The 24,513-nt window shown below is 34.7% G+C and overlaps 1 protein-coding gene across 4 annotated transcripts in view; it reads right to left on the reverse strand.

The window, feature by feature from the left end:
• The window catches only part of sema6a (sema domain, transmembrane domain (TM), and cytoplasmic domain, (semaphorin) 6A), a 152,010-nt gene that overhangs the window by 48,249 nt on the left and 79,248 nt on the right, over positions 1-24,513 (reverse strand). For all 4 annotated transcript variants that reach the window (XM_039758967.1, XM_039758965.1, XM_039758966.1 and 1 more), the window contains 5 exons: positions 22,976-23,038; positions 21,253-21,354; positions 9,213-9,303; positions 1,708-1,827; positions 914-1,002 (listed from right to left, as the gene is read on the reverse strand). In XM_039758967.1, the coding sequence (XP_039614901.1) occupies positions 914-1,002; positions 1,708-1,827; positions 9,213-9,303; positions 21,253-21,354; positions 22,976-23,038 (465 nt within the window). The remainder of the gene's footprint in view (positions 1-913; positions 1,003-1,707; positions 1,828-9,212; positions 9,304-21,252; positions 21,355-22,975; positions 23,039-24,513) is intronic.

The raw sequence follows: 24,513 nt of genomic DNA on the forward strand, positions 1-24,513 counted from the left end.
AGCTTCTAACATATACAATTTTAAAACTTACTATATAAAGAACTAAATATTTTCATGAAAAAATGAAGAATGACCTTGCTGGAGTGAACAAGTCAGAGTTTAACAAAAGGACATTGCTAGGTGTGTAGATTGCTAATGCAGTATCTGCAAACTGGCTGGAAGGGAAATGTCTTATCTTTTTCAAGTGATGTAGTAAAGCAGATTATTTGGAGACCTTTTACATCTGACATTTATAATAGGGACATCAATCCTTACAGAACTATGATGACACTAAGCATTTAGAAACTAATTTTCACAAAGGTTACAGCCTGACCTTACCAATTATGACATAAAACCTAGACATCAGACCTCTGCTGTATACCACACCTAAAGCTGTAAAAAATAATGTATTAGCAGGTCAAGAAAATGTGCAATGTTTGCAAGAGAGGCAATTGTTTTATCCCTTATCACACTGTTTAAATTATACAGCCTACATTTTCTATTAAAATGCTTGTATTATTCAGCCCCCACCTGCCCCTCCACCTTATATCTACCACAAAGGAACTGAAGAAGGATTTTCTTATAGAAATACCCTCAATATTGAAATTTAGGAAGGTGGCCCTTGCATATCTAATCAGTGGCTAACTGCTGTTTATAACAAGGACAAGGTAAAGGTTTACCATATTGCTCATCTTTTTTAAATGCAAATCAGTAAAATATTTGTTTTAGATAATATGTCCTTTAAAGATTTCTGTTACCTTCATGATTGCATTATGTATACTGTATAATAACAATTTATAACATCTGCTTCTTGATTTTAAACATACCGATTTGCAATCTGCAATTAATGAGCCATTGGACATAATTTACTCTGTTTCTGGCCTTATTTGAGTAAAAGGAGCCAAAAAAAAACTTCAAGTCAAAGTAGCCTTACCTTTCCCATACTGTTATACTCCACAGCAATTTCTCGGAAGAAGAAGTAGATATAGTCACCATAATCTACTGCTTGCACGAAATAGGGCTCTAAAAAAATAAAAGTACATAATAAGAATATACACTAAAAATCAGATAATAAAAATACACACCGCATATATTGTGGCAATAACAGCAACAAAAAGAAGTACCGATGAAAGAATGTAAAGTAAGTTAAGTTGGCAAATAGACACTAATCGCCGTTTTTATGGACAGATATTTGCAGGCAGTGCCACCATACTGCTTTAATTAAGAGAAACATTCCTAGGCATGGTAATGGAAATACATTTTACTGTAGTTCCTACTTTGATGCTGAAATTACAAAAAATTTAGAAACAAATGAGAATGCCAAAACCAAGTCTTTAAGAAATAAAAACTCAGCCAAGATAAACATATTTTTTTTATTTAGCCTGCAGTCAGAAAACTGTGTTCTGCAATGTATGAAATCTGACCCTGTTTCCAGTTCAAGAAAAGAGAAAAGCCCTAAAGCAAAAAAAGCAAGATTTCATTAAGTTGATAACCACAGACACTCCTCATAGATAGAAAAAATAAAAATAAAGGCTGATACTGGAGCAAAAACATCCTAGGCCTTGACTCCAACCAACAGATATCCTCCTTTCCAGAATTCAGTGACCCAAAAAGAGAAAATCTTAGACGTCATTATTTTCATTGCTAAAAGTTACATACTCTCATGTTTAATGTGTGAGGTGACAAATTATCTTTCTCGTAAATGTACACATTTCATTGTTTACCTACCTTTCAACCATTTTGAGTCATGTTTGACTGTTCGCAGGGTTGGACTGTCTCCAAGGCTCCGATAAATGACAGCATCGATTGCTAAGAAATCTGTTACCGTGGCAGAGTAAAGCTTTCCATCTGGAAGGAGAAAACACCACAACAATGGGCTTCCCACATCATTCACACAGCAAAAAACATGACAGCTGTAATAACTTATGTGTATTTAGAAGCACTAGTTTGAAAATTCAAATTGTAATTGAAAGACAGCAAAAGATTATAATTTGTAAATTACACAGAGGTTTACAAGACTTGTTTTAGAATAGTGGTGGGGTGGGAGTTACTTAATGCTGGGAGGTTTACCCTGTTTTGGTAAAAGTCAAAAAATCAAAGCAAGTAATGAATAACACAGAGACTGAGTCATGCAAAGAAGATTCACAAACTAAACAGAATCTTCACTTAACCTATTTGTAATCTGAACTTTCAGAAAAATGCCACGACTCTGAGCTAGATAAGACAGTTAAATAATAATGTTGTGCTTGTATGGTGTCAAGATATTGAAAAATGAATCTATTTTTATTATTGTCACAAGTACGCAAGTTCTACTTTCCAACATTACAGTATATTACTGTAAGATAGTGAAAACATGTACTCTCTAACGTAAAAGTATTGTTTAATAACTAAGTATGTTGCTTTTATATTTAAACAACCAATCAGCCAGTACATGAAGAGCATACAGGAAGAGATGAAAACTCTACATGCTTAAAATGGGCAAGGGGCGATTAAGAGGATCAGACTCCTTTATTGATTTACCAAGTGACTCAGTGAAGCAAACAGGCTCATGTTAAATCCTTTCTATCTAAATAGCTGTGAAATACAGAAAAAAAAAATTATCAGATGGTGCATAAATTAAGACTGGGGAAAAAGATAGCTTAATAACATGTATTTCACTAACAAGTATACTGTATTTTATAATTTTTTTAGATGGTTATTTCATGCCAGAGAAAGCATTTTACTGATCTCACGTAACAGGCTATGTAAACATGGCAAAAAATGGTTTCAGTGAATTTGATGTACAAAGTACTGTAAATTCCAAATAAGAGGAATATATTCAGTCCACCAATTTCTGTTTAATTATGATTTGCATGATTGCTGTAATGATTATTTAAATCATTATAAATCATTATTTTTTTTCATAACATATACTTTTTTCAATATACAGGGTGGGCCATTTATATGGATACACCTTAATAAAATGGGAATGGTTGGTGATATTAACTTCCTGTTTGTGGAACATTAGTATATGTGAGGGGGGAAACTTTTCAAAATGGGTGGTGACCATGGTGGCCATTTGGAAGTCGGACATTTTGGGTTCAACTTTTGTTTTTTCAATAGGAAGAGGGTCATGTGACTAATCAAACTTATTGGGAATTTCACAAGAAAAACAGTGGTGTGCTTGGTTTTAACGTAACTTTATTCTTTCATGAGTTATTTACAAGTTTCTGACCACTTATAAAATGTGTTCAACGTGCTGCCCATTGTGTTGGATTGTCAATGCAACCCTCTTCTCCCACTCTTCACACACTGATAGCAATACCACAGGAGAAATGCTAGCACAGGCTTCCAGTATCCGTAGTTTCAGGTGCTGCACATTTCGTTTCTTCACAGCATAGACAATTGCCTGCAGATGACCCCAAAGATAAAAGTCTAAGGGGGTCAGATCGGGAGACCTTGGGGGCCATTCAACTGGCCCACGACGACCAATCCACTTTCCAGGAAACTGTTCATCTAGGAATGCTCGGACCTGGCACCCATAATGTGGTGGTGCACCATCTTGCTGGAAAAACTCAGGGAACGTGCCAGCTTCAGTGCATAAAGAGGGAAACACATCATCATGTAGAAATTTCGCATATCCAGTGGCCTTGAGGTTTCCATTGATGAAGAATTGCCCCACTATCTTTGTACCCCATATACCACACCATACCATCAATTTTTTTGTTTCAACAGTCTTGGAGGGATCTATCCAATGTGGGTTAGTGTCAGACCAATAGCGGTGGTTTTGGTTGTTAACTTCACCATTCACATAAAAGTTTGCCTCATCACTGAACAAAATCTTCTGCGTAAACTGAGGGTCCTGTTCCAATTTTTGTTTTGCCCATTCTGCAAATTCAGTGCGCCGATCTGGGTCATCCTCGTTGAGATGCTGCAGTAGCTGGAGTTTGTAAGTAGCTAATATCCGCCGAAGGGATGTTCGACTAATGCCACTCTCCAGTGACATGCGGCGAGTGCTACGCTGTGGGCTCTTGCTGAATGAAGGTAGGACAGCCACTGATGTTTCTTCATTAGTGACAGTTTTCATGCGTCCACATTTTGGCAAATCCAACACTGAACCAGTTTCACAAAACTTAGCAAGCAGTTTGCTAACTGTAGCATGGGAGATGGGTGGTCTCATAGGGTGTCTTGCATTGAAATCTGCTGCAATGACCCGGTTACTGCGTTCACCAGACAACAACACAATTTCTATCCGCTCCTCACGTGTTAACCTCTGTGAAATGTTAATGGCTGTAAACAAAGAGAAACTTGTAAGTAACTCATGAAAGAATAAAGTTACGTTAAAACCAAGCACACCATTGTTTTTCTTGTGAAATTCCCAATAAGTTTGATGTGTCACATGACCCTCTTCCTATTGAAAAAACAAAAGTTGGATCCAAAATGTCCGACTTCAAAATGGCCACCATGGTCACCACCCATCTTAAAAAGTTTCCCCCCTCACATATACTAATGTGCCACAAACAGGAAGTTAATATCACCAACCGTTCCCATTTTATTAAGGTGTATCCATATAAATGGCCCACCCTGTATTCTTCTATTGATTGACTTAAGTGAATAGTTCACTCAATTTTGAAATGCCATTATTGCTTAGTAAACTTCAAAAAAATGTCTAGATTGTATCGTAACTGTGGAAACTGTCAGTTTTCCAAAGTACAAGTCTAATGAAACCGCTTTAAACAAAATACCTATATCAAAATAAAGTGTTTTCAAAATCAAGTGGTCTATACTGGTAACTCAAAGCCCTATTATTACAAACACTAGCTGTGCTACTCATCTAAAACAGATTGAAATCTAGGTAATCAATGTAGACTTCTTTTCTATTTGATACATGGGTTTTCCATTTCGACTGGTATAATAATACCTTTTCTTCTTTTCATCACTTCCACTCAGTGTCACTCATCAAACTGATCACTCTTATAATGAAGGTGGTTTGCTGGGAAAATGCAGAGCTGGTTGCTACTGCTTTGGCCTGGTTTAGTCACTCTAGCCTAGTCATGCTGGGGCTTTGGTTTCCTGTTATGAGCTTCAATCTATTGGTATTTTCACTCATCTGTTGCCTACTACACAAAGTTATCAGTCATTAGCATTACAGCTATAAACCTCATTCACGTGGCCAGAGTAGGTGAAAGAAAGTTGCTTCTATGCTGCTATTGTCAGCATATAATGTCAGACAACAGAATAGACCGATCAGACCATTTTTCTTATTTTAAACCTAAAATTTGCTATTTTTATTATCATTTTTATTCTTGCTTTACCTTTCTTCTACTTGTTTTGCCAATTTCTAAACTTTTTTCGTAACCCTAGCAACTGGACAGACGAATAGAAATACAGATACTCATTCTTTTATTAAGGTGGTTAAGCTGCTTTCTGTTTGTCCAGCAGTTTCTCTCTGTTGGAAATATTCAGTGTTGTGTGCCATCTATTGAAATGTACTTTGTAATACATGTACTACAAAAGTGTATTGCATTTTTAAGTTCAACAGATATCATATCACAAATATCACTTTTACGAATCTCATACCAAATGGAATGTAACAGACACAGCAACCAAACAGATACACTTGACCTTTTATTAAGATGGATTAACAATATTTCTTCATCTGATTAGTTACATCTAACTCACGTTGCTTTTCTCAAAAAGAGTGGGATGAATCTGTGCCTCTGTAACACTAGCTTGCAGAAATTAAATAAACCTTCACAGTAGACACTAATTTAAATAAATAGTCAGTAGACATACCAGCTACCTAGTTAGACTACTTACTCAGACTTCTGCAAACAGAGTCAAAACTCATACACCATTGATTCAGTAACAGTAATATAAGCACTACTGAAATAATAATCTAATTAAAAGACAACAATAATAGCAATAAATCCATTTTTGATCCACCCAGAAGCTCTTTTAGGACTGGGTATGAATTCACCATGGCCAGGTTATGGTTCAGCCAGGGTCTTATTTTAGGCTTACTTGTATTTTCTTTTTGTTTTTTAATAATTTTGTGAATATTGTTATTTAATGTGTTTTGTCCTCTTTACTATGTATTTCTTAATGTGTATTTTCATTAATGTACTATATTATTTAAAATTACTGATTCTTCATGCTGTGCGCCATGAACACTAAAAGTTTAGAGGATCTAGAAGGACAGGGCTATCTGACATGATTACTGTGGTACTATCCCAAGAATTATTTAAGCAGTAGCTGCCATTGAAAGCATCAGCATTGTGTTTTTTCTAGCTGTCCAAGTTTTGTTTAAATGCATCCTTTGAACAATGAATGAATTTATGAATTTTTGTCTTTACATTACAAAAATTAACAATACAAGAAGATTCAGATTCTCAAATAATTTTGCCAGCTGTGAATATTATGGTTCACTACTTTAAGTTTTGTCCATCAATTTTTAAGTACCTGTGCATTTATCAGAGTAAGAATAATACACACAATGCAAAAATGGGTTTAAAATGCTTGGAGCTATATACACAGGTGTTGCCATAAGGTATATTTAAAACATTTCTTTATGTTTTACATTCACTTGCTTTTTTTCAGACCACTTTTGTGCTTTTCTTTTTTTCAAGGAACTTCATTGCAGCTTTCATACAACTCTCAAATGCTCAAATGATTAAACAGCAGCAGTTAGATACTTATAAAAAGTTCAATATTTTTTCACATCTGTTCATACCTCAGCAACTAAGTAGTCCCCTGTCACTACAAGGGAAGGAACTGCATGATTATCTTAATATTTTTTTAGAAAGAATCACATCTGAGTAATATGTATCATCGTGTCCCAGCAGAATGGTTACATATCCCTGAGTGTGATGATAAATTACTCAGCTCTGCATTAAATCTTTTTTCTGTTAAAGAAATTGGAAGAAAACTTGGTATTTAGTTTAATGTTGAGTTACATAAGTTTTTTTCTCATTGCAAATACAAAAAGTTTTATACATTTATTCCAAAACAGCGTGTACTTTTTAGAATTTCAACTGCACTGCTTGACTCCCTGTACCTATACAATACATATCTACATCAAATTAGAAGTTAAATTCTAAGTTCAATTTAACACTAAACACATTTTAATATGCAATTCTGTTACTATGCAGTGACAGGACTACCACCACAGATACGATTAATGCTATGGAACTTCTTCTATAGTTCAGAAAGTTACATTAAGTTATTTTTGTGTCCATTCCATTATTTGCAATTGGACCAGGTTTAATCTAAAGTGAAGGACAAGAATGCATGAATTACACTTTAACATGCAAAATGGGTAAGAAGAACATAGATAGAAAAGTGAAAAAATAAAAATAAAATAAATAGGTCATAACCAGGAAAAATGTTAACTGAGATAGTAAAAAAATAATGCAGGGGAACGGAAGCAACATAGTATGTATAGAGTGAGGGCTGAAACAATTAAGATGATTTCCTGAGAACACCTATTTGTGCATGATAATGGGACAATGCATACACTGCTGTAAAATATGGATAGTCCAATAAGGTAGCGAAAACCAGCACTTAAAAAGTATTTTATTTTACTTTGGCAGTGGAAGCTGAAGTAATCATGGTAGTACAGGAAGACAAGAATTATCAGGGAATGGGTGTTCTGGTTTCCCCAGTAAGGCAACAGACAGGGACACCAAAGAAGAAATGAGAGACAGAGAGAGAGACAGAGGAGTATTGCCTATTCTCAATCTTTTAATATGAGAATGTGTACCCCTTTAAAGAAAAACAACCTAGAGGCTGTGTAAAGACTTGTCCCATAAAGGATGGTAGTGGTCTTGTATTTCTTCTGATTGTGACCCTTTTTCTGTCTTTCATCTATTCTTCTGTTCTTCTGCTCTTTTAAAAAGAGTTGGCTTGCTGACATAGCAGGTTGAGATATTCCAGACCAGTCGACTTTCATGGAAGTTTAGAGAGTGATCTCTCTCCAGTTGCAGAAATGCAGCTGATGTTATTTTGCTATCTGACAAAAAATGAACTGTAAATAACTGCAACCAGAAAAAGAAACATTGTTGAAAATCAAGTCTAACGCTGAGGCAGATGCTAAAACAGTAATCTACAATTGTAGTGGAAATTCAAAAAATTGATTCTTTTAACTAGAATATTCAGACAAAGAAAGCACACATTAATAAGCAGTATTTTGTGTTGTTTCTTTTATCTCAGATAATCAGTAAGTGGACGGCGCTGACCTTTATGCTGTCATGGAAGTGATGTCATGTGCCACTCAATTTCCATAACAACGTCGGGGAGTACCGGTAGGAAACAAAATGGCACTGGAAAAAGACTTGAAGGAGAGGTAATGTCTTAAAAAACTTTTAAAGAATAAAAGCAAAGGGCAGAAATTAATTCTGTGTGTTTCAAAACCTCCTAAGGAAAATATAAGGCTGAAAAAGATGCCAAAAAACATACAATCAGCATATGGGAAGAGGGGAGTCCAGAATTGTGAGACTGACAGGCAAAGAGTGAAGAATAAACAGCAAGAGAAAGGATGAAAAAGAAGAGACTGCTTTGTACATATCGAGTCATGTGGAAGTGGGATGGTTACTACACCAAACAGACAGAACTAAAACAATCATTATCAGCGAGGGATGTAGCTATGTTGTTTTGTCCTGTTTATTGAGAACACCACATTCTTCTTTTGTATTTATTTATTAAATGAACACTGTTTCTTTATATTTTTCCTTCCTTAACAGTGTTCTAAATTGGAAGGATGGCTATTACAATGAAATGTCAAGTTAGAATTAGTCTTTCTTCTCTGTTTTTTATTTCAAATTGAAGACATCATATCATAGGTTCGTAGGGTTATTATTGACATATACAAACATATAGAAACTATAGTGAAATTTTTACTTGCTTGTTATACAAAAGTGTATGGCCACAACAATGCCACAGTGGTGGTTTCTGTACTTTTACAGCTCCCAAATAATAGTTTCATATCATAGGCTGGTCACTGTGGGTGTGGAGTCTACACGTGTGTCTAATGTTGCAAAGTTCCTCACACTTCAAATATTTGTGTATTAAGTTGACTTCAAATTTTAAATTATCCCCATATAAGCAAGTGTGGGTGTGTGCAGCTATGTGCCCTACAGAGGACTTTCAACCAGTCCACCATTTGTCCCTTCTATTCAGTTGATTCTTCTAAAATAGGTGCCAACCCTCATTCACCTTTATTAGAAGAAAGATAAACAAATGCTTTATAAACTTACCAGCAAATAATGCAACATTAGCATGTTTTGCATCGTATGGACATCTTGCCATCCCACTTATTCCATCTTCAAGGACATCCAAAGATTCCATCTGCAAATAATTGGTATTGAATTATCAGAAACTGTATTTCCTATTTCTAAGAAAAAAAGTTTAAAGTTCACTCTTTATTAGCCTTTCAGAAACTGCAAGGACCTGTTAGTGGAATGTTGGAAAATACTTTTAGGAATGCCTAAAAGAAACTTCCATGCATTAGAAAGTCTCCATGACAAAAACATCAGGTATTCCTAGTATTTGTACTTATATTTTGATCAAAAATCTCTAAATCAAATTTAGCAAATGTTTCTCACCTTACACGAGCAATAAAAGGACTTGTGTAGTAAAAATCTTGTGAGGCCTTTTGGTATCAAACAGGAGTAAAGAATATGCTACTGTGAAGAGTATGGAAGCAAAATTTTAGTTGTACTTTTGTATATGTCATGGTTAAACCGTTCAGTTTTTGCAATATGCAAACAAGCAAATGTTATACCACTGAATCTTACACAGTAAGGATTTCCACATATTTTTGTCCCATACTCCTTAAATACTTTCAAAACCTCAGGGTTAGAATGCACCTCACATGACCTCTGCTGTCTTTTGGTTAGGTCACTTTGTGGTTTGTAGTCTTTGGTCAGCACTTACCACAGTTATCTATCTCTGTCAAGTGTAGCTACAAGTCCCTGCACATACAGTTAAACAAGAGAACTGTTAAGATGGTATATAGAGCACTCACTTGTAACAAATCCAGAAATAGAATTCTTTAATTAAATGCTACCAGCCTTCAATAACCTTCTAGCCTTGTCTTTCATGCTGTTTCTGTATTAAATGCCAAATGTCTGAAGAAGACAACTCCTATTTTTCAACAATACTATATTTTAATGATTTCAGAACCATTTTTTAAATGAGGAACTTGCTAGTAAACAAAATGAAACAAATTACTTAGTTTATGGAATACAAGAAAAACTTTTTATGGGAGGACTTCTAACGTATAATGAAAGGTTTACAAGACATAAGTAAGATAGTTTGTGTTACTCCTTACTTAGACTTGATGTCAAAATTGGCGAAAATCTCCAAGCCTTTGATTTCTTAAAAGTATAGTAGTCTTTAACAAATTTAACATATACATCTAATATTGCCAATAAGTGCAAATCATTATCCTTGCTGAAAGTGTACTTTCAATTTTCTCTTTAGTATCAATTTAAAAAAAAGACAATCTGTTTAAATCCTTAATGAATGCCACCTCTAATCTACATGTTGAAATGCCAGTCATACAGTATGTGACTGTATCCATACTGTTAATAATGGCAATGCTCAGGTTATCCCAATATCACTTCAATTGTGTAGTTTGTGATTTGTTGACAGCAAGTAATTTGCAATATGCTGCATACAATTATGACTAATTAATGGACAACACACAGTAAGGTGACACACATAAAAATATAAAATTCTTCAGCTGGGATCATGAGATAACCTGGTAGCACAGACATTACACTAAGATGAATTAATAGAAATACACATTTAACAAATTACATTTGCCTACATAATTATCTAATTGCCAAGTGACCATAAATCAGGGGTATGCAACCCAGCTGCTGGAAGGGATGTCTGACTCTCTCTTTTTAAAACAGAGTGAGGCGAGAAAGGAAATCCCAGAGTCAGCAACACATTCTGGACTTCAGAGGGCTTAAAGTTCCAGAAGGGAATACATTTGCTTTCACCTTTAGATGCTGCAGGCAGCTGTGGACCTGCATTGAAGATCCAACCCTTAAAGACCAATGGACTGCTCATATAAGTAGGAACACCTGCACATGGAAGCCTTAGACAGACATAACCTTGGGGTGAGGTTTAAAGCTGTCTCACAGGCTGAGACATATTGAGTGAAGAATCAAGAGAGTAGGGTGACAGCTGAAAAGAGTTACAGAGGTCAAGCGCAAAAGTCTAGACTGAGAGAGAGAGAGAGAGAGAGAGAGAGAGAGATTGTATTTGGTGTGAAGGGGAGCTATGAGAGCCCACTCACGTTACAATGTACCACAGGTTCAGAACACACTATTCACTCACTGAAATACTCAAGTATCTGTATATATATACAGTATATGTAGAATCTATTTCAGATGTTTATTTTACATTTTGAGTTGAAATACAAAAGTTGCCTTTTATTACCATATTGATTTTTTTACATGACACATTAGTTTTGATAACATGACCGCAACAATCACACTTTTGATAATACTATGTGCTATGTATAAAAACTGTAGGGCATTGATCACACTTTCAACTTTTCTCTCAGTCGATAAAAATCTCACCATCTCTAGTACTAGTTAGCCTTAAATGCAAGTTGGCCCTTGTGTCTGGTTTTTATCTTTCTGGTTTTGAACTTTGTTGTTCTTTGACTACAGATTAACAATGTCTGTGCTGCATTCTTTCATCTCACTGTCTTTTCACAGTTACGATAATCCTCGGGTACTCTGTGTGCCCATGACACTCACTGCTTGACCCTGAAAAATGTCTCTTGAGTGGTTAACACTACTGCCTAGTAATTCCTGGCACCTGAGTTCACTTGGTATGTGTATTGTTTGTTCTGTTAGCTTGGATTTTCTTTGGACGCTCAGGTTTCCACCGCTATCCCAAAGCTATTAACTTAATTGGCAACTTTATATCAGCTGCAAATGAGTTTTGGCATGCTTTGTGATGAACTGAAATGGAAAAGTGATTTCAGAAGAAACAATACATTTTATTAGTGAAAACCACCCTGTGTACTTTATAAGGACAGGAAAGTAAAACTCTTGTTTACATTGATTTTCACAACTGAAAAGGAAGCAGTTAAAGTGATTGCTCAAAGCTGCAAAGCAAGTCAACAGTGAAGTATTAAACTGTCAGTCTTGTGAGTAATAGTCAAACACTTTTTAATTAGATCATACAGCTTGTCAAAAATGGATGAACAGATATTTCTCTCATAGGCATCTATCTGTCATTCATTTTCTGAACTTGCTATTTCTACTAGTATCCCAGAGTGGGTTTGAACTTCCTAGGACCACTAGACGCACAGCACGCACTAACCGTACATGGCACATTTGTCTACTGCAAAGCACACTTACACACAGCCAACTCTGAGTCAATTTAAAGCCACCACATAACCCAATATTATTGTCTTTGGTAGGTGGGAGAAATCCAGTGTGCCTGAAGAAAATCTGTATAAACACTGATCAGGGGACTTGTCAGGGGACAACATATAAACAGTGATTGTGCTAGAAATTTAGCTCAGATCAACAGAGATCTGGGACAGCAGTGAGCATGCTAGGTAAAATAAAGATTGAGTTGATTCAGTGTACAATAAAAAACAACTTTAGAGATGAGGCATATAATCCAGGACATTGTATAAGGCAACTATACCTTTGCACCTTATTTAAGATTATCAGTGTTCATTTTCAAAGGAAAAATGAAATGCTTTTAAGCCTTATATTTTCAATTCATAGGCAAAGGTGTATCCATTATAAGACCTTACTTTTAGATGCAAAATATCCAGCACATATTCAAGATTTTAACGTTTTTAATCATACTGAATCTTAACATGTGATTCTTCTTGACATATCTCTGTGCAAAGGTGATGCCAAGCTATCAGTTTTCAGAGTCCGCACAAATCTAAAGTGCTTCCTATTAATTAAAAATGCACATTCATTGCAGGAATCCTTCTGCAAAATTCACAAGGAAAAAGACACAGCTGGCAGTGTAATCTTCACACAAATCGAATAAGTGGACATACAGCTGCTAAATCTATTTTCAATATCTGTTGAAGTTTTTATATTAAAAAGATAATCTATTAACCATAAGCAGGAATGAAATAAAAAGGGGGTTATTCCTAAGAACTATGAGACGAAGGATACAGCAAAATAACATAATGAACATGGTTGATGGGTTAAAAGAGGGATGGATAGATTTAATAATTTAGATAATTTCTTACTTCTTTTCAATGATGAGGGACAGTCAAATCAAATCATAATATAAAGACAGGCTGTGTTAAAGACAGCAATTTGTAATACAAACGGTTTTCATGCCATCAAGTATACTTTTCTTTTATTAACATTTATGAGAAAGTTTCATTAAAATAAACTGCACTGAGTTATGTTAAAAGATATCATCTGACATACAAAATGCATGTGCTTGCTATGTTTGATATATGATTATAAAAATTGTCATTGAATGCTATGAAAGGAGATTGAGTTAGAAACCACAATTGTATAGTTTTACTGCAAATGTTCTCTAATTTAAAAAAAAAATAGTTTTTATTGATTTTAATTAGAAACAGATAACTCCATGCAGTCAAATCAAATTTAACAAATCAAACCAAAATTCACTTAACCACCCAAGAGAAATAGAGAGGAGTCAGCGACCAAAGCTACTCTATAAAGAAGCAAGAAAAGAAGAGTATCCTTTTCCCCAAAATGGAAGCATTTTCTAAAATGTCAATTGATTAGATCCTGCCTTATTTTAAAAAGGTTTTGAACAGATTTTTCTAAGTGAGAATTTGGTTTATTCCAGTTTCAAGTAGTATAGAACATCAGTTACCCACTGACTTAAGAGTGGTCAGGTTGGATTCTTCCAGTTGAGCAGGATAAGTCTACGTGCTAGTAATGTAGTATAGGAAATTACAATTTGCTTGTCTTTCTCTGCTTTAAGCCCATCTGGGAGTACACACCAAACACAGTTGTTAATGGCTTAGGAGTGATTGTGACATCAAGGCGGTCTGATAGGCATGCAAAGATTTTTGTCTAAAATGTTGTTAATTTGGTGCACTGCCAGAACATGAGGCCCAGAGAGGCAGGAGCTAGATTGCAACGTTCACAGGTTGAATCTTACCCTAAACTTTATATGAGTTAAATGCGTTTAATACAAGATCTTAAGTTGAATGACTATATGCTTTGCACATATAATAATAATAATAATAATAATAATTCATTACATTTATATAGTGCTTTTCTCATGCAGCTCGAGTGTATTCTTTGCATGGCTGCCTTCCACTCCTTTATTGAAATACTGAGTGACAGATCCTTTCCCCAATGTACTCTGGGGTCTTTAAAAGGAAGAGACTTTAAAATATTTTTATAAATTGTAAATTGTAAATAATTCTTCTGGAACAGAACAAGGTGGAAGGTGAGGAAAATTGGGCAGGTTCTGTTTAGCAAAGTTTCAATCCAGAAAGTATAGGAGGAATTGTGTTGATGAGAAGTTGTGTTTGAAACAGGATGCAAAGACATTATCTATATACAAGTCTCTAAGTGTTTCAATCCCGGACATTTTTCAGACATTGAATAGTGTATATGTTTGAGAGGGTGGAAAAAGGTGGTTGTTATGTAGAGGTACAACAGATAAAAGTTTTCTTCTGTCTTAAAGTGCTTCCTACATTGGTTCCATATTCTGAGAGAATGAAGGGCAATTGGATTTTTAGTGTAATGAAGGTAGTTTGTATTAACTGGAACACAGAGCAGGGAATATAAAGCAGTACTGCAAGTTATTTTTTTCTGATGCAGACCAGTCTTGTTGATATTCATCAATTTGTGACAATGTCCAGGTCTTTATAGCTTGTATATTTGCCACCCATTAATAAAATTGAAAGCTGAGTAATGCCATGTCCCTTCCTGCTTTAGGTCAATGTAGAGTCACCCTTTGGATGTTTCCAATTCCAAATAAATGAAGTTATGATTGAGTCTAATTTCTTAAAAAATGATTTGTTAATATATATGGGGATGCTCTGAAATAGGAAGAGCAGTTTGGGAAGGATTGTCAACTTAACAATGTAGATTATCCCTGCTAATGTAAGGTGGAGGGTAGACCCTCTAGTCAAGTCTTGCTTAATTTTTTCCAAGCAGACAGCAAAATTTTGTTGAAAAAGAGCTTTATATTTACTTGTAATATTTAACCCTAGATATATAAACTGATCTGCTAAACTGAATGGAAATGTGTCCCATCTGATATTACATGCTAGAGAGTTCACTGGAAAAAGCATGATTTTATTCCAACTTATTGTAAGTCCAGATATCTTTTAGAAATCTGCTAATGCTTTTAGGAATGTTGGCATAGAATTTTGTGGGTCTGATAAGGTATCATATCATCTGCATATAGTGATATTTTCTTTTCAAGTCGTTCTGAAAATCTCCTTTTTCTCTGATGCGTTCAGAAAGTATAGAGCCAACGGTTCAATGGCGATTACAAAGAGCAAAGGTGATAAGGGGCATCCTTGTCGAGTGCCATGTTCTAGTTTGAAGTAATGTTGTTAATGCAAACTGAGGCTTCTGGATTAGTATAAAGTAGTTTGATCCATGCACATATGTTTGGGCCAAATCCAAATTTGTGCAATGTGGTGAATTGGTAGTCCCATTCAATCATATCAAATGCTTTTTCTGCTTCTAAAAATATTAAGATCTCTGGGATGTAAGATACAATGGGTGTATATATTATATTAAAAAAATGTTAGAAGTTAAGTGTCTGCCTTTAATAAATCCGGTTTGCCTTGTGATATTAAGGTAGCACTTTCTCAAGTCTTATGGCTAGTATTTTGGAGAAAGATGGTAATTAATGCTTGGTGAAAAGTTTGAGGTAGAATTTTTTTGTCTTTAGCTTCTATAAACATTGCTAATAATAGTGGAGCTAACTTATTTGAGATATTTTTTATAAAATTCTATTGGGTAGCCATCAGGGCTGGTTTCTTTCCCACTTTGAAGTGAGTTTATAGCATCTAGTAATTCTGAAAGTGTCAGAGGTTTATCCCGTTCTGCAGCACTAAGAGTATCTAGCTTTGTTATCTCTAATGAATCAAGAAACTCATTAGATTGTGTGATATCTTCTTTAAACAGAGAAGAATATAATGGCTTATCATATTCTCTAAATGTGTCAGTTATATTTTTATGGTTAATAATTTTATCTCAGTCTGTGTTTTTAAATACCGTTATCGCATTACAGATTTCCAAATTGTGGATTAGTTGGGCCAAGATCTTACTGGCCTTTTCTCAGTGTTCATAATAATAATATCGCAATTTAAAGAAAAGCTGTTTGTTTCTTTAGTAGTCAAGATGTTAAATTGTGATTGCAAAACTTGACTTTTTCTAGAGTGCCTAAATTGTAGACCTGGTACATTTTAGGTCTATTCTGGTCATTTCACTGATTAACTCAGATGCCTTCTTGATTCCAGCTTATTTTTGTTACAAATATATGAAATAATTTGTCCTCTTAAAATACCTTCAGTATACCTGCTGAGACCTCTGAGGATACACTTATCTCAAGAAAATAATCAATTTGCTTGGATATGAATTCTGTATAGTTCTCATCAGTTAATGACAGGGGGTTAAGTTGCCAGCTACAGGATGTGTGTGTAGGACACAGTAATGTAAGCTTCATGATGAGAGGGTCATGGTCAGAGATAATGAGAGTGTTGTACTTACAAGATTTAATAGTGGGCAAAAAATGATTGTCAATGAGGAAATAATCAATTTTTGAGTAACAATGATGTACATATGAGAAGAGGGAATATGCTCTTAGGTTAGAATTTAAGAACCTCCATGGGTTAGAAAAGTTATGATCTGTTACAAACTATGTTCAAATTAGGGATAGATGCAAATACATTTTGGAAAAAAAGCTCTATTATCCGCGTTAGGTACATAGTTATTAATCAAAATCATTTTACCTTTAGATAAATTGCCCGTCATCCTGACATATCGCTCTTCAAAATCAGATATTGCATCTGACACTACAAATGGGAAAGTTCTATGTATTAAGATTCCCACACCCCTAGGTTTTTTTCTATAGCTAGAGTGAAGAATTTGGCCAGACCACTCCCATTGCAACCGAAACTGGTTCTTGCTTAATAAGTGAGTCTCTTGCAAAAATATTTGGCATTTAGACTTGTTAAGTGTGAGAGTACTTTATTTCTCATAATTCATGATTGAGATCCTTGCCATTCCAGTTCACAAAGTTTTTAACTGTTGTTGACATTTTGTAGTCTTAGGTTAAGTTAGTACATTATACATGTGACATGTACATTGACATAGATTTCATACTATTGGCAAGTGCTACAGCTATGAACCGTATTGTTATGTTGTCACTAATGGTTATTGGGGTTTAAGGGATAAAATAGAAATAGCATTGCTCTCTTTCTCTCTCCCACCCCTTAGAATCCATTAGCTTTTTTCTGCTAAGCTTGTTTTCATTTACATTGTACAAATAAAATCTTATGTTTTACATATACTGTATGAAAACTACATCTGCATGTACGGTAGGTTAAATAACTGTTAACTAAGGGGTATAAAATGAGTCAACAAAGTCATGGGTTTAATTTGAACCCCTGTTTCAATGTACAGAAGAACCTAAATGAAATTCCTTAACCTTCGTATAGTAAATAAAATTGATTTCCGTTATGAAGGATGCAAGGGATGCTCATATTAAATTTCTCTTCAGAAAAAAAACACAAAAAGGGGGAATAGGGAGTGATGATTAGTTAAATAGACCTCTGTTCTGGCAGTGACAGAACACTGCTACATGCCTTAGTGACAAGAAAGGATCCACTAGGGATTGCTAAACCTTGCATCCTGCATGTAGTAGTCCCCTGTATGTAAACATTAAGAAAACAGCAAAAAAAGAGACTAACTATTGGGACCCACCAGCTCAAACTGCACAGATTGCCTAGCCTAGGAAGATAGAATCGTGTTTTGCATTAATAGGTGACACCAGAATCTTCTGGCCTTTTGACTCTGTAGCTAAAGTGGGCTGTCTCTGACCCTGGAATTGACTCTGAGCATTGGCTTGAAAGTGATCCTGGAAGAGGTTTAATTTAGCGTCAGACCACATCTATTTTGAGTCTGGTTGACACAGGTAGAATGCTGTAGCCAAGCCTGTTGGGGACACTTCAGTTTTCTTTCTGAGGCTATATAGATATATCCTTAACTCCAGAAATGACTAAAGAGAATAGATCAAAGTGACTGGGGCTGGGGTTTAAACACACCTATGGTCCAAACTCACTACTGGTTATGTTAGACGTGGACCTGGGAACCGGTGGGAAGAATAAAGGGCAAGGATGAAATTAATAGAAGAGTGCTTTCTCAACACAGAATGATGGGTATATGTTAAAGCAACCACAGCTGGTATTCAGAGGAATAAGCAGGTACAGTGAAGTGCCTAGTTTAGTTCTAAGGAAGCTTTGTACTTTGTGATGTCCTGTTCTGTCGCCCTCCCCTATGTTAAGTATAAAATAAGTACACTGATTTTGACACACAAACATACATGCATGCATACTTAGACTCAATTTAATTTAATTCAATTTTGAAGGGTGACCAGAGTTTATCCCTGCAGAACTGGGCACAGAGTGGGAAACGACCCTGGACAATACACTTGTCCACTGCAAGCCAAGCACACCCACACTCACTAAGACCGGAGTCAAATTTGAGTGAACAAATAACCTAACCTGAATGTCTTTCGAAGTGTAGGAGAAAACCCTAAGAAAAGACCCCACAGTAACTGGAAGAATGGAGTCAGGCTCAGGACACTGTATCTATAACTTAATAATATTTGTGATTAATCAGTGAAATACTTTGGATTATCTGTATTCTTTTTGATATAATTAATTGGCTTCATATTAAAATCTCTCTTCTTAAGCACCACAATTTTATATATAATACTCACTATGTCTCTGGTGCATTCTCCTCTATTGGTTTGAACTGCAAATTATATTATGTTGCATCTTTTGTATAGATCTAAACACAATATTTTCCATTAAATCTCATGGAAGGTGAATCTCTTACTGAGTATTATTTCAGTATTATTGTCTGTCTTAGTAGCATTAGGAATGAAGCAAAAAACAAAAAACATCCAAGCAGTATTTAAAAAATATGAAAACTAAAGCATCACTGCTAAAGTCAGCACACCACACTTCATCTCCTGAAACTGAATTTTAACGTCATTGCTAATTTCAAGTATTCTCCTAATTACCAAATCATCTGACACTTGCTCACTCCAAACTTAATTTGCAGCTTTATTTCCATTTGACACCTATCACGTATGCAGTAAAATTAGGTCCTACGTGATGTTGAATATTTTCTTGCTATGAGCAACACCGGCTGCCATAAGACTATGTGTGTTCAGCTGCCCTTGACGTATCTTTTTGCTTAAAATATTTATTGTTTTCTTTCTTTGACCAACTGCTTGCTGTACAGTGGTTATAAAGCTTCATTTCATAATACAGCCTTATTCAACACACTTTGTTTACTTTGCCATTCTGTTCTAATTTCACTAAAGAGAACAGAAAAGCAACCAGAATTGATGCCTTTTGGTACTGATATACGTAATTTTGTATTGGACACAAATCAGGAAATAAGCAAACTTATATTTGAAGTAAAAAATAATTTTTCTAGTTCTTACTCAAATTCGTGTTTTTTTTCTCTTTATAAGTTTTTCCCATTGCTTACTAACAATTGTGTTTTTGAGGGTTATTTTTTATTTAATCTACTCCATGCAAATATTTAATAATTATTCAATCAATTAATTTAAATGATTCCCTTCCCTGAAATCAATTGAGAAAACATTAAACCAGCCAAATTCTTACATTTAAAATGTATCTGTTAATGAAAGCATACATACCATGGCTAATGAAAGCTAAAAATAGTGTAACTTAGTCATTTTGCTGCCCCTTGCTTTGAGAAATTAACGCCACATTTTATGAAGAGTTTACTTTGGTGTTAAAGGCTATGGAATGAGACTGTTTATTGGAAGGCCAGACATTTCAGTATTATTAGCAAGAAGTTAAAGGTAGACAACCAATCAAATTCTAGGGATAGTTAGAATATACAGTACATATAAATTCTAGTATGTAGTTCTATCATATATATATATATATATTATATATATAAGTTGGCAGTTGTACTTACTGTAAATTAGCTATTTCTGCATCTGTAGATGATTAGATTAAATTCTAATCTGAGTTTGAGGAAAACCTAGACATTTTATTATATGCAAGTTTGAGAGAAAATGCATTAAACACTGCATTCCCCATGGATTCTCAAAGCTCAACAATCAAAAGAAAAAAATTTTAAATGATTAATGCACAGGAAGATATAATAAAGAAAAAAGGATAAGTGTGTTGTTTTCTTCAAGGCAAAATTGTATGTATTCACAGCAGCTTCCAAGATGTAAAGGAAATGAATGTCTGTTGCAATGTTTCTGTCAGAGTGAGGTTGGCTTTTATGTGGAATAATTTACTCTAATTTTATGGATTTATTTATTGATGTGAGTTAAAATTGTGCTGGAGGGACATTTAGATTGAAATTATTTTGTAATACTAACTTTGCAATATCAGAAGTCCACATAAACAGATGTTCCTGTTTAATAATCTTGACTAACAAGAAAAAGTCAATTTCCAGAAGCTCTCTTCGGCAGGGGCATATCTTTTTTTAAGATTAGGGATACAGACACATGCTCTTTACTTTTAGCACCACATATTAGGCCGATCTATTTCAGATGCTTCAAGTAAGGAGGTGGCTTTCATAAACACTGTATATTGCAATTAAAAAAAATAATTTCAAGGCAGTTAAGAGTTTGTTAAGTGGCACTTAAGTGTTGGCTAAGTGGTCTTCTTTTCTGCAATAACAGAAAAACAAATAAATAAATAACCATTATTCAACAGGAAGACATACTGTATGTACATTTATAGTCATTTCTAAGTCTTTGAAATAAGACTCTTAGGTTACATGGAAATAATTAGCCCTGTAAGGAATGTAATTCCTATCCAATTCTTAACAATGTTGTGTGAACCTCTGAACTGCCACAGTTTTCCATTACTCATTTGGTAACTAACATGAATGAATGAATCAGTATTGCTATACATAAAAAAATACTCCACTTTTTATATGTTCAGCAACTCAAACATAAACATTTAAATGTTGGTCTACATAACTGATATTTTTTAAAGTGAAACATTAATATGATAATACATATCACACTTCTAGCAATAACAAAAACACTTACCTTGTATGTTCTACATGCTGGATTAAAGGCATTTGTCCCACACACAAAAAGTGTGTCGTTATTTTTTTGTAGTAACACTTTGATGAAATTATGACATTCATCCTAAAAAGAAAGGACCAGAGCAAATTACTAATGTAGAAAGAAACATCCTTCATCATTTGCAGAACTAATGCCTATAATAATCAAATCCTCATCATTCCCACTCCTTTGAAGAAACGCAACAAAACGAATGACAGTTTCAATTCTAGTACCATTAGTCTTTCAGGAGTTAGTTTATTGGCAGATGCAGCCCTGATGCTGATGACAGTCATTTCTGCCATTTTCTGTTTAACTTAATGAACAAACTGTCCACTGCGGTAGGCTGGCGCCCTGCCCGGGATTTGTTCCTGCCTTACGCCCTGTGCTAGCTGGGATTGGCTCCAGCAGACCCCCGTGACTCTGTGTTAGAATATAGCAGGCTGGAAAATGACTGACTGACTGACAAACTGTCCACATGCTCAAAGGGAAATTTATTACACCAAATGTTACAGAGATCAGACTGCTAAATGTCACTGAAACACACATAAACGTGATCTCACATACAACAGCATTTCAATCTGTTTTATGCCATTATACCACTAGCTTGTTTACAATACATTTTTACTAAAACATTATAGTAAAAAGTATCTTCTTCTTTCGGCTGCTCCCGTTAGGGGCTGCCACAGTGGATCATCTTCTTCCATATCATTCTGTCCTCTTCATCTTGTTCTGTTATACCCATCACCTGCATGTCCTCTCTCACCACATCCATAAACCTTCTCTTAGACCTTCTTCTTTTCCTCTTCCCTGGCAGCTCTATCCTTAGCCTTCTTCCAATATATTCAGCACCTCTCCTCTGCACATGTCCAAACCAGCACAATCTCGCCTCTCTGACTTTGTCTCCCAACCGTCCAACTTGAGCTGACCCTCTTATAGTAAAAAGTATAAATAATCTAATTATAATATTTTTCTATTTTATCCTATACTCATAATCACTGTAAACCCAAATACAATAATTAATGCCCTAATATCAATGGGTTGCTAAAAATGTCTTCCTTTGACAATTTGTTTTTCACCATTACCCACAAAAGACTACACTGCTGAATTAAGTGAGTGTGTCTTGAATGACCAGCTCATTTTTAACTTCATAAATATGTGGTGGACTTAATCTTAGACCAATTTCCAAAAAACTTTTTTGCTTTTTCTACTAAAGAGAGACTTGTTTGAGGTGTTTATATATAGAGAGAGAGAGAGAAATGAGAGCAACAGTGAAAAATTACTGAGACCAATCATATGTAAAAATTTTGTTTATGCTACTATTATGATATGAATGCTTTTTGACATACTTTCTTGTGTATTTAAGGCACAGTATTCTTTGATCATCTTTGATGCATGTGTGTAAAAGTACTTATATATAAAAAGAAAGAAACAGGCTGATGTTTCATGTTTATAACACAAGTAAGTAGACATATTCATATACAGGTAATCTGAACATTGTCATTACCCCCGAGTATATTCAAGAGATAACCAAAATGTTTTGGCTGGAAAGTCACTTTTTAAATGAAATGAAGTTAAAAGTAAATTCTAAGAGGTGTTTATCAGTTACCTACATGTACTGTAAATAAAAGAGTGACTGCCAGACACATAGGTTATTTTAGACACTTAAGTGCTCACTGTGGTAGCCCCTTAAAACAGAGCTACTTACCTTGTGCTTCCCCTTCATTCTACAAGTATCTACATCTGCTTGTTTTGATTTCCATGTAAGTTTCTATGAAAAGGGGCACAGATGACACACAGAGGAAGAAAGAGAGAGAGAAAGAACCATCAATCATGTCAAAAACACAATGACATTTCTTATTCAAGGTAATCTTTCTCTGCAGGTAAAGTAATGAGCACAATACTTTCACAAGATTAATACACAATCCTTTCCAATAAAGGACAGAAGAATCTTAGCCAAGCTACTCAGCTACACTCATGCTGTGTTTAATTAATAATTGATTATTTGAAAGCCCCCTTTTCAGATAAAGCAACAAAAGTGCATTAACGTGTTTAAAGAATATGTAGCTTTCATTCTCGAAAAATCTACAACTCAGAATGAAGCTGAAAAGGGTAGTTCTTAGTACATATTAATTTTACCATTATGGCTATCTTTAAAACAGAAATGTACAATAAATTATACCATTTATCCTTTAAAAGACCTCATTATAATATTAGTCAAGTTAAAAATAGAATATGCATTTACTCATTGACTCATTCAGCTTATTATCCAAAGTGACTTGTAAAACACTATTGCATAGAAAAATTGTATTTTAGTATTTCATGAGTTGGACTAGTTGAACAATATGACACACACCAAATGGTAAAGTATTTCAGTAGGGGAGTCTGAACTGACCAATTTGTGATCTGCAGTTCACTGCCTTGTTCTCTACAGAACATGGCTTGAATGATATTACTTTAATAATCAAAATAATTCTATAACCTATCCTATCTGTACTTTCACTGTATTCATAGACTATAGTCAGGCTCTTTCCCAGTTTATTGTGTTACTGTGTGAAATTCTGCACAAAATCTACAGTTAAAAAATATAAATACATTTTGACCATAGTTTAATACAAAATTAGTAGAAGAGTCAATGTCATCTGGAAGAAGGCTGCAAGGTGCAATGAGATTAAAATTGACATTTCTACATTTGATTTAAGTGAAGAACCCAATATATTTTGGAATAATTCCTGCCAGGAAACATGTTTATGGCAGCATCATGTTACAGTATATTGACTTTTTTGGCTCATATCAAGAACAATTTTGAAACATACAGCACAAAATAGATGCAGCAAAAGCTATTGAAATCAATGGACTCTAGGGAACAGTAATCTTTCAGGTAAACAATAATTCAAAAAAACACAAGCAATGTGTTTAGAGCAAAAATGTAAATGTTCTGTAATGGCCTAGTCAAAGTGTGGACCATTTTCCAAATGGGAATAAGTGTCAGGAATATGAAATGAAAGTGAAGCAAATGCCCCAAATCAAAGCAAGAAGTTATTTTATGAATAGTGATCAAAAAGTGCAATGTCCAGATGATAACGCTTTTCTTTGAAGTGATAACTGAAGTGAGAATTTTAAGTATTGAATTAATTAATTTCCTTTCAACAATTCAGAATTTTATTTTCTTTTTGACACTGTTTTTGTGTTTGTAATATACAATGGGTGATAAATCGAAACTCTGAATATGCTACAATTCCAACA

The sequence above is a fragment of the Polypterus senegalus genome, chromosome 7 (genome assembly GCF_016835505.1).
Source record: "Polypterus senegalus isolate Bchr_013 chromosome 7, ASM1683550v1, whole genome shotgun sequence".
Classification (NCBI taxonomy): Eukaryota; Metazoa; Chordata; class Cladistia; order Polypteriformes; family Polypteridae; genus Polypterus; species Polypterus senegalus.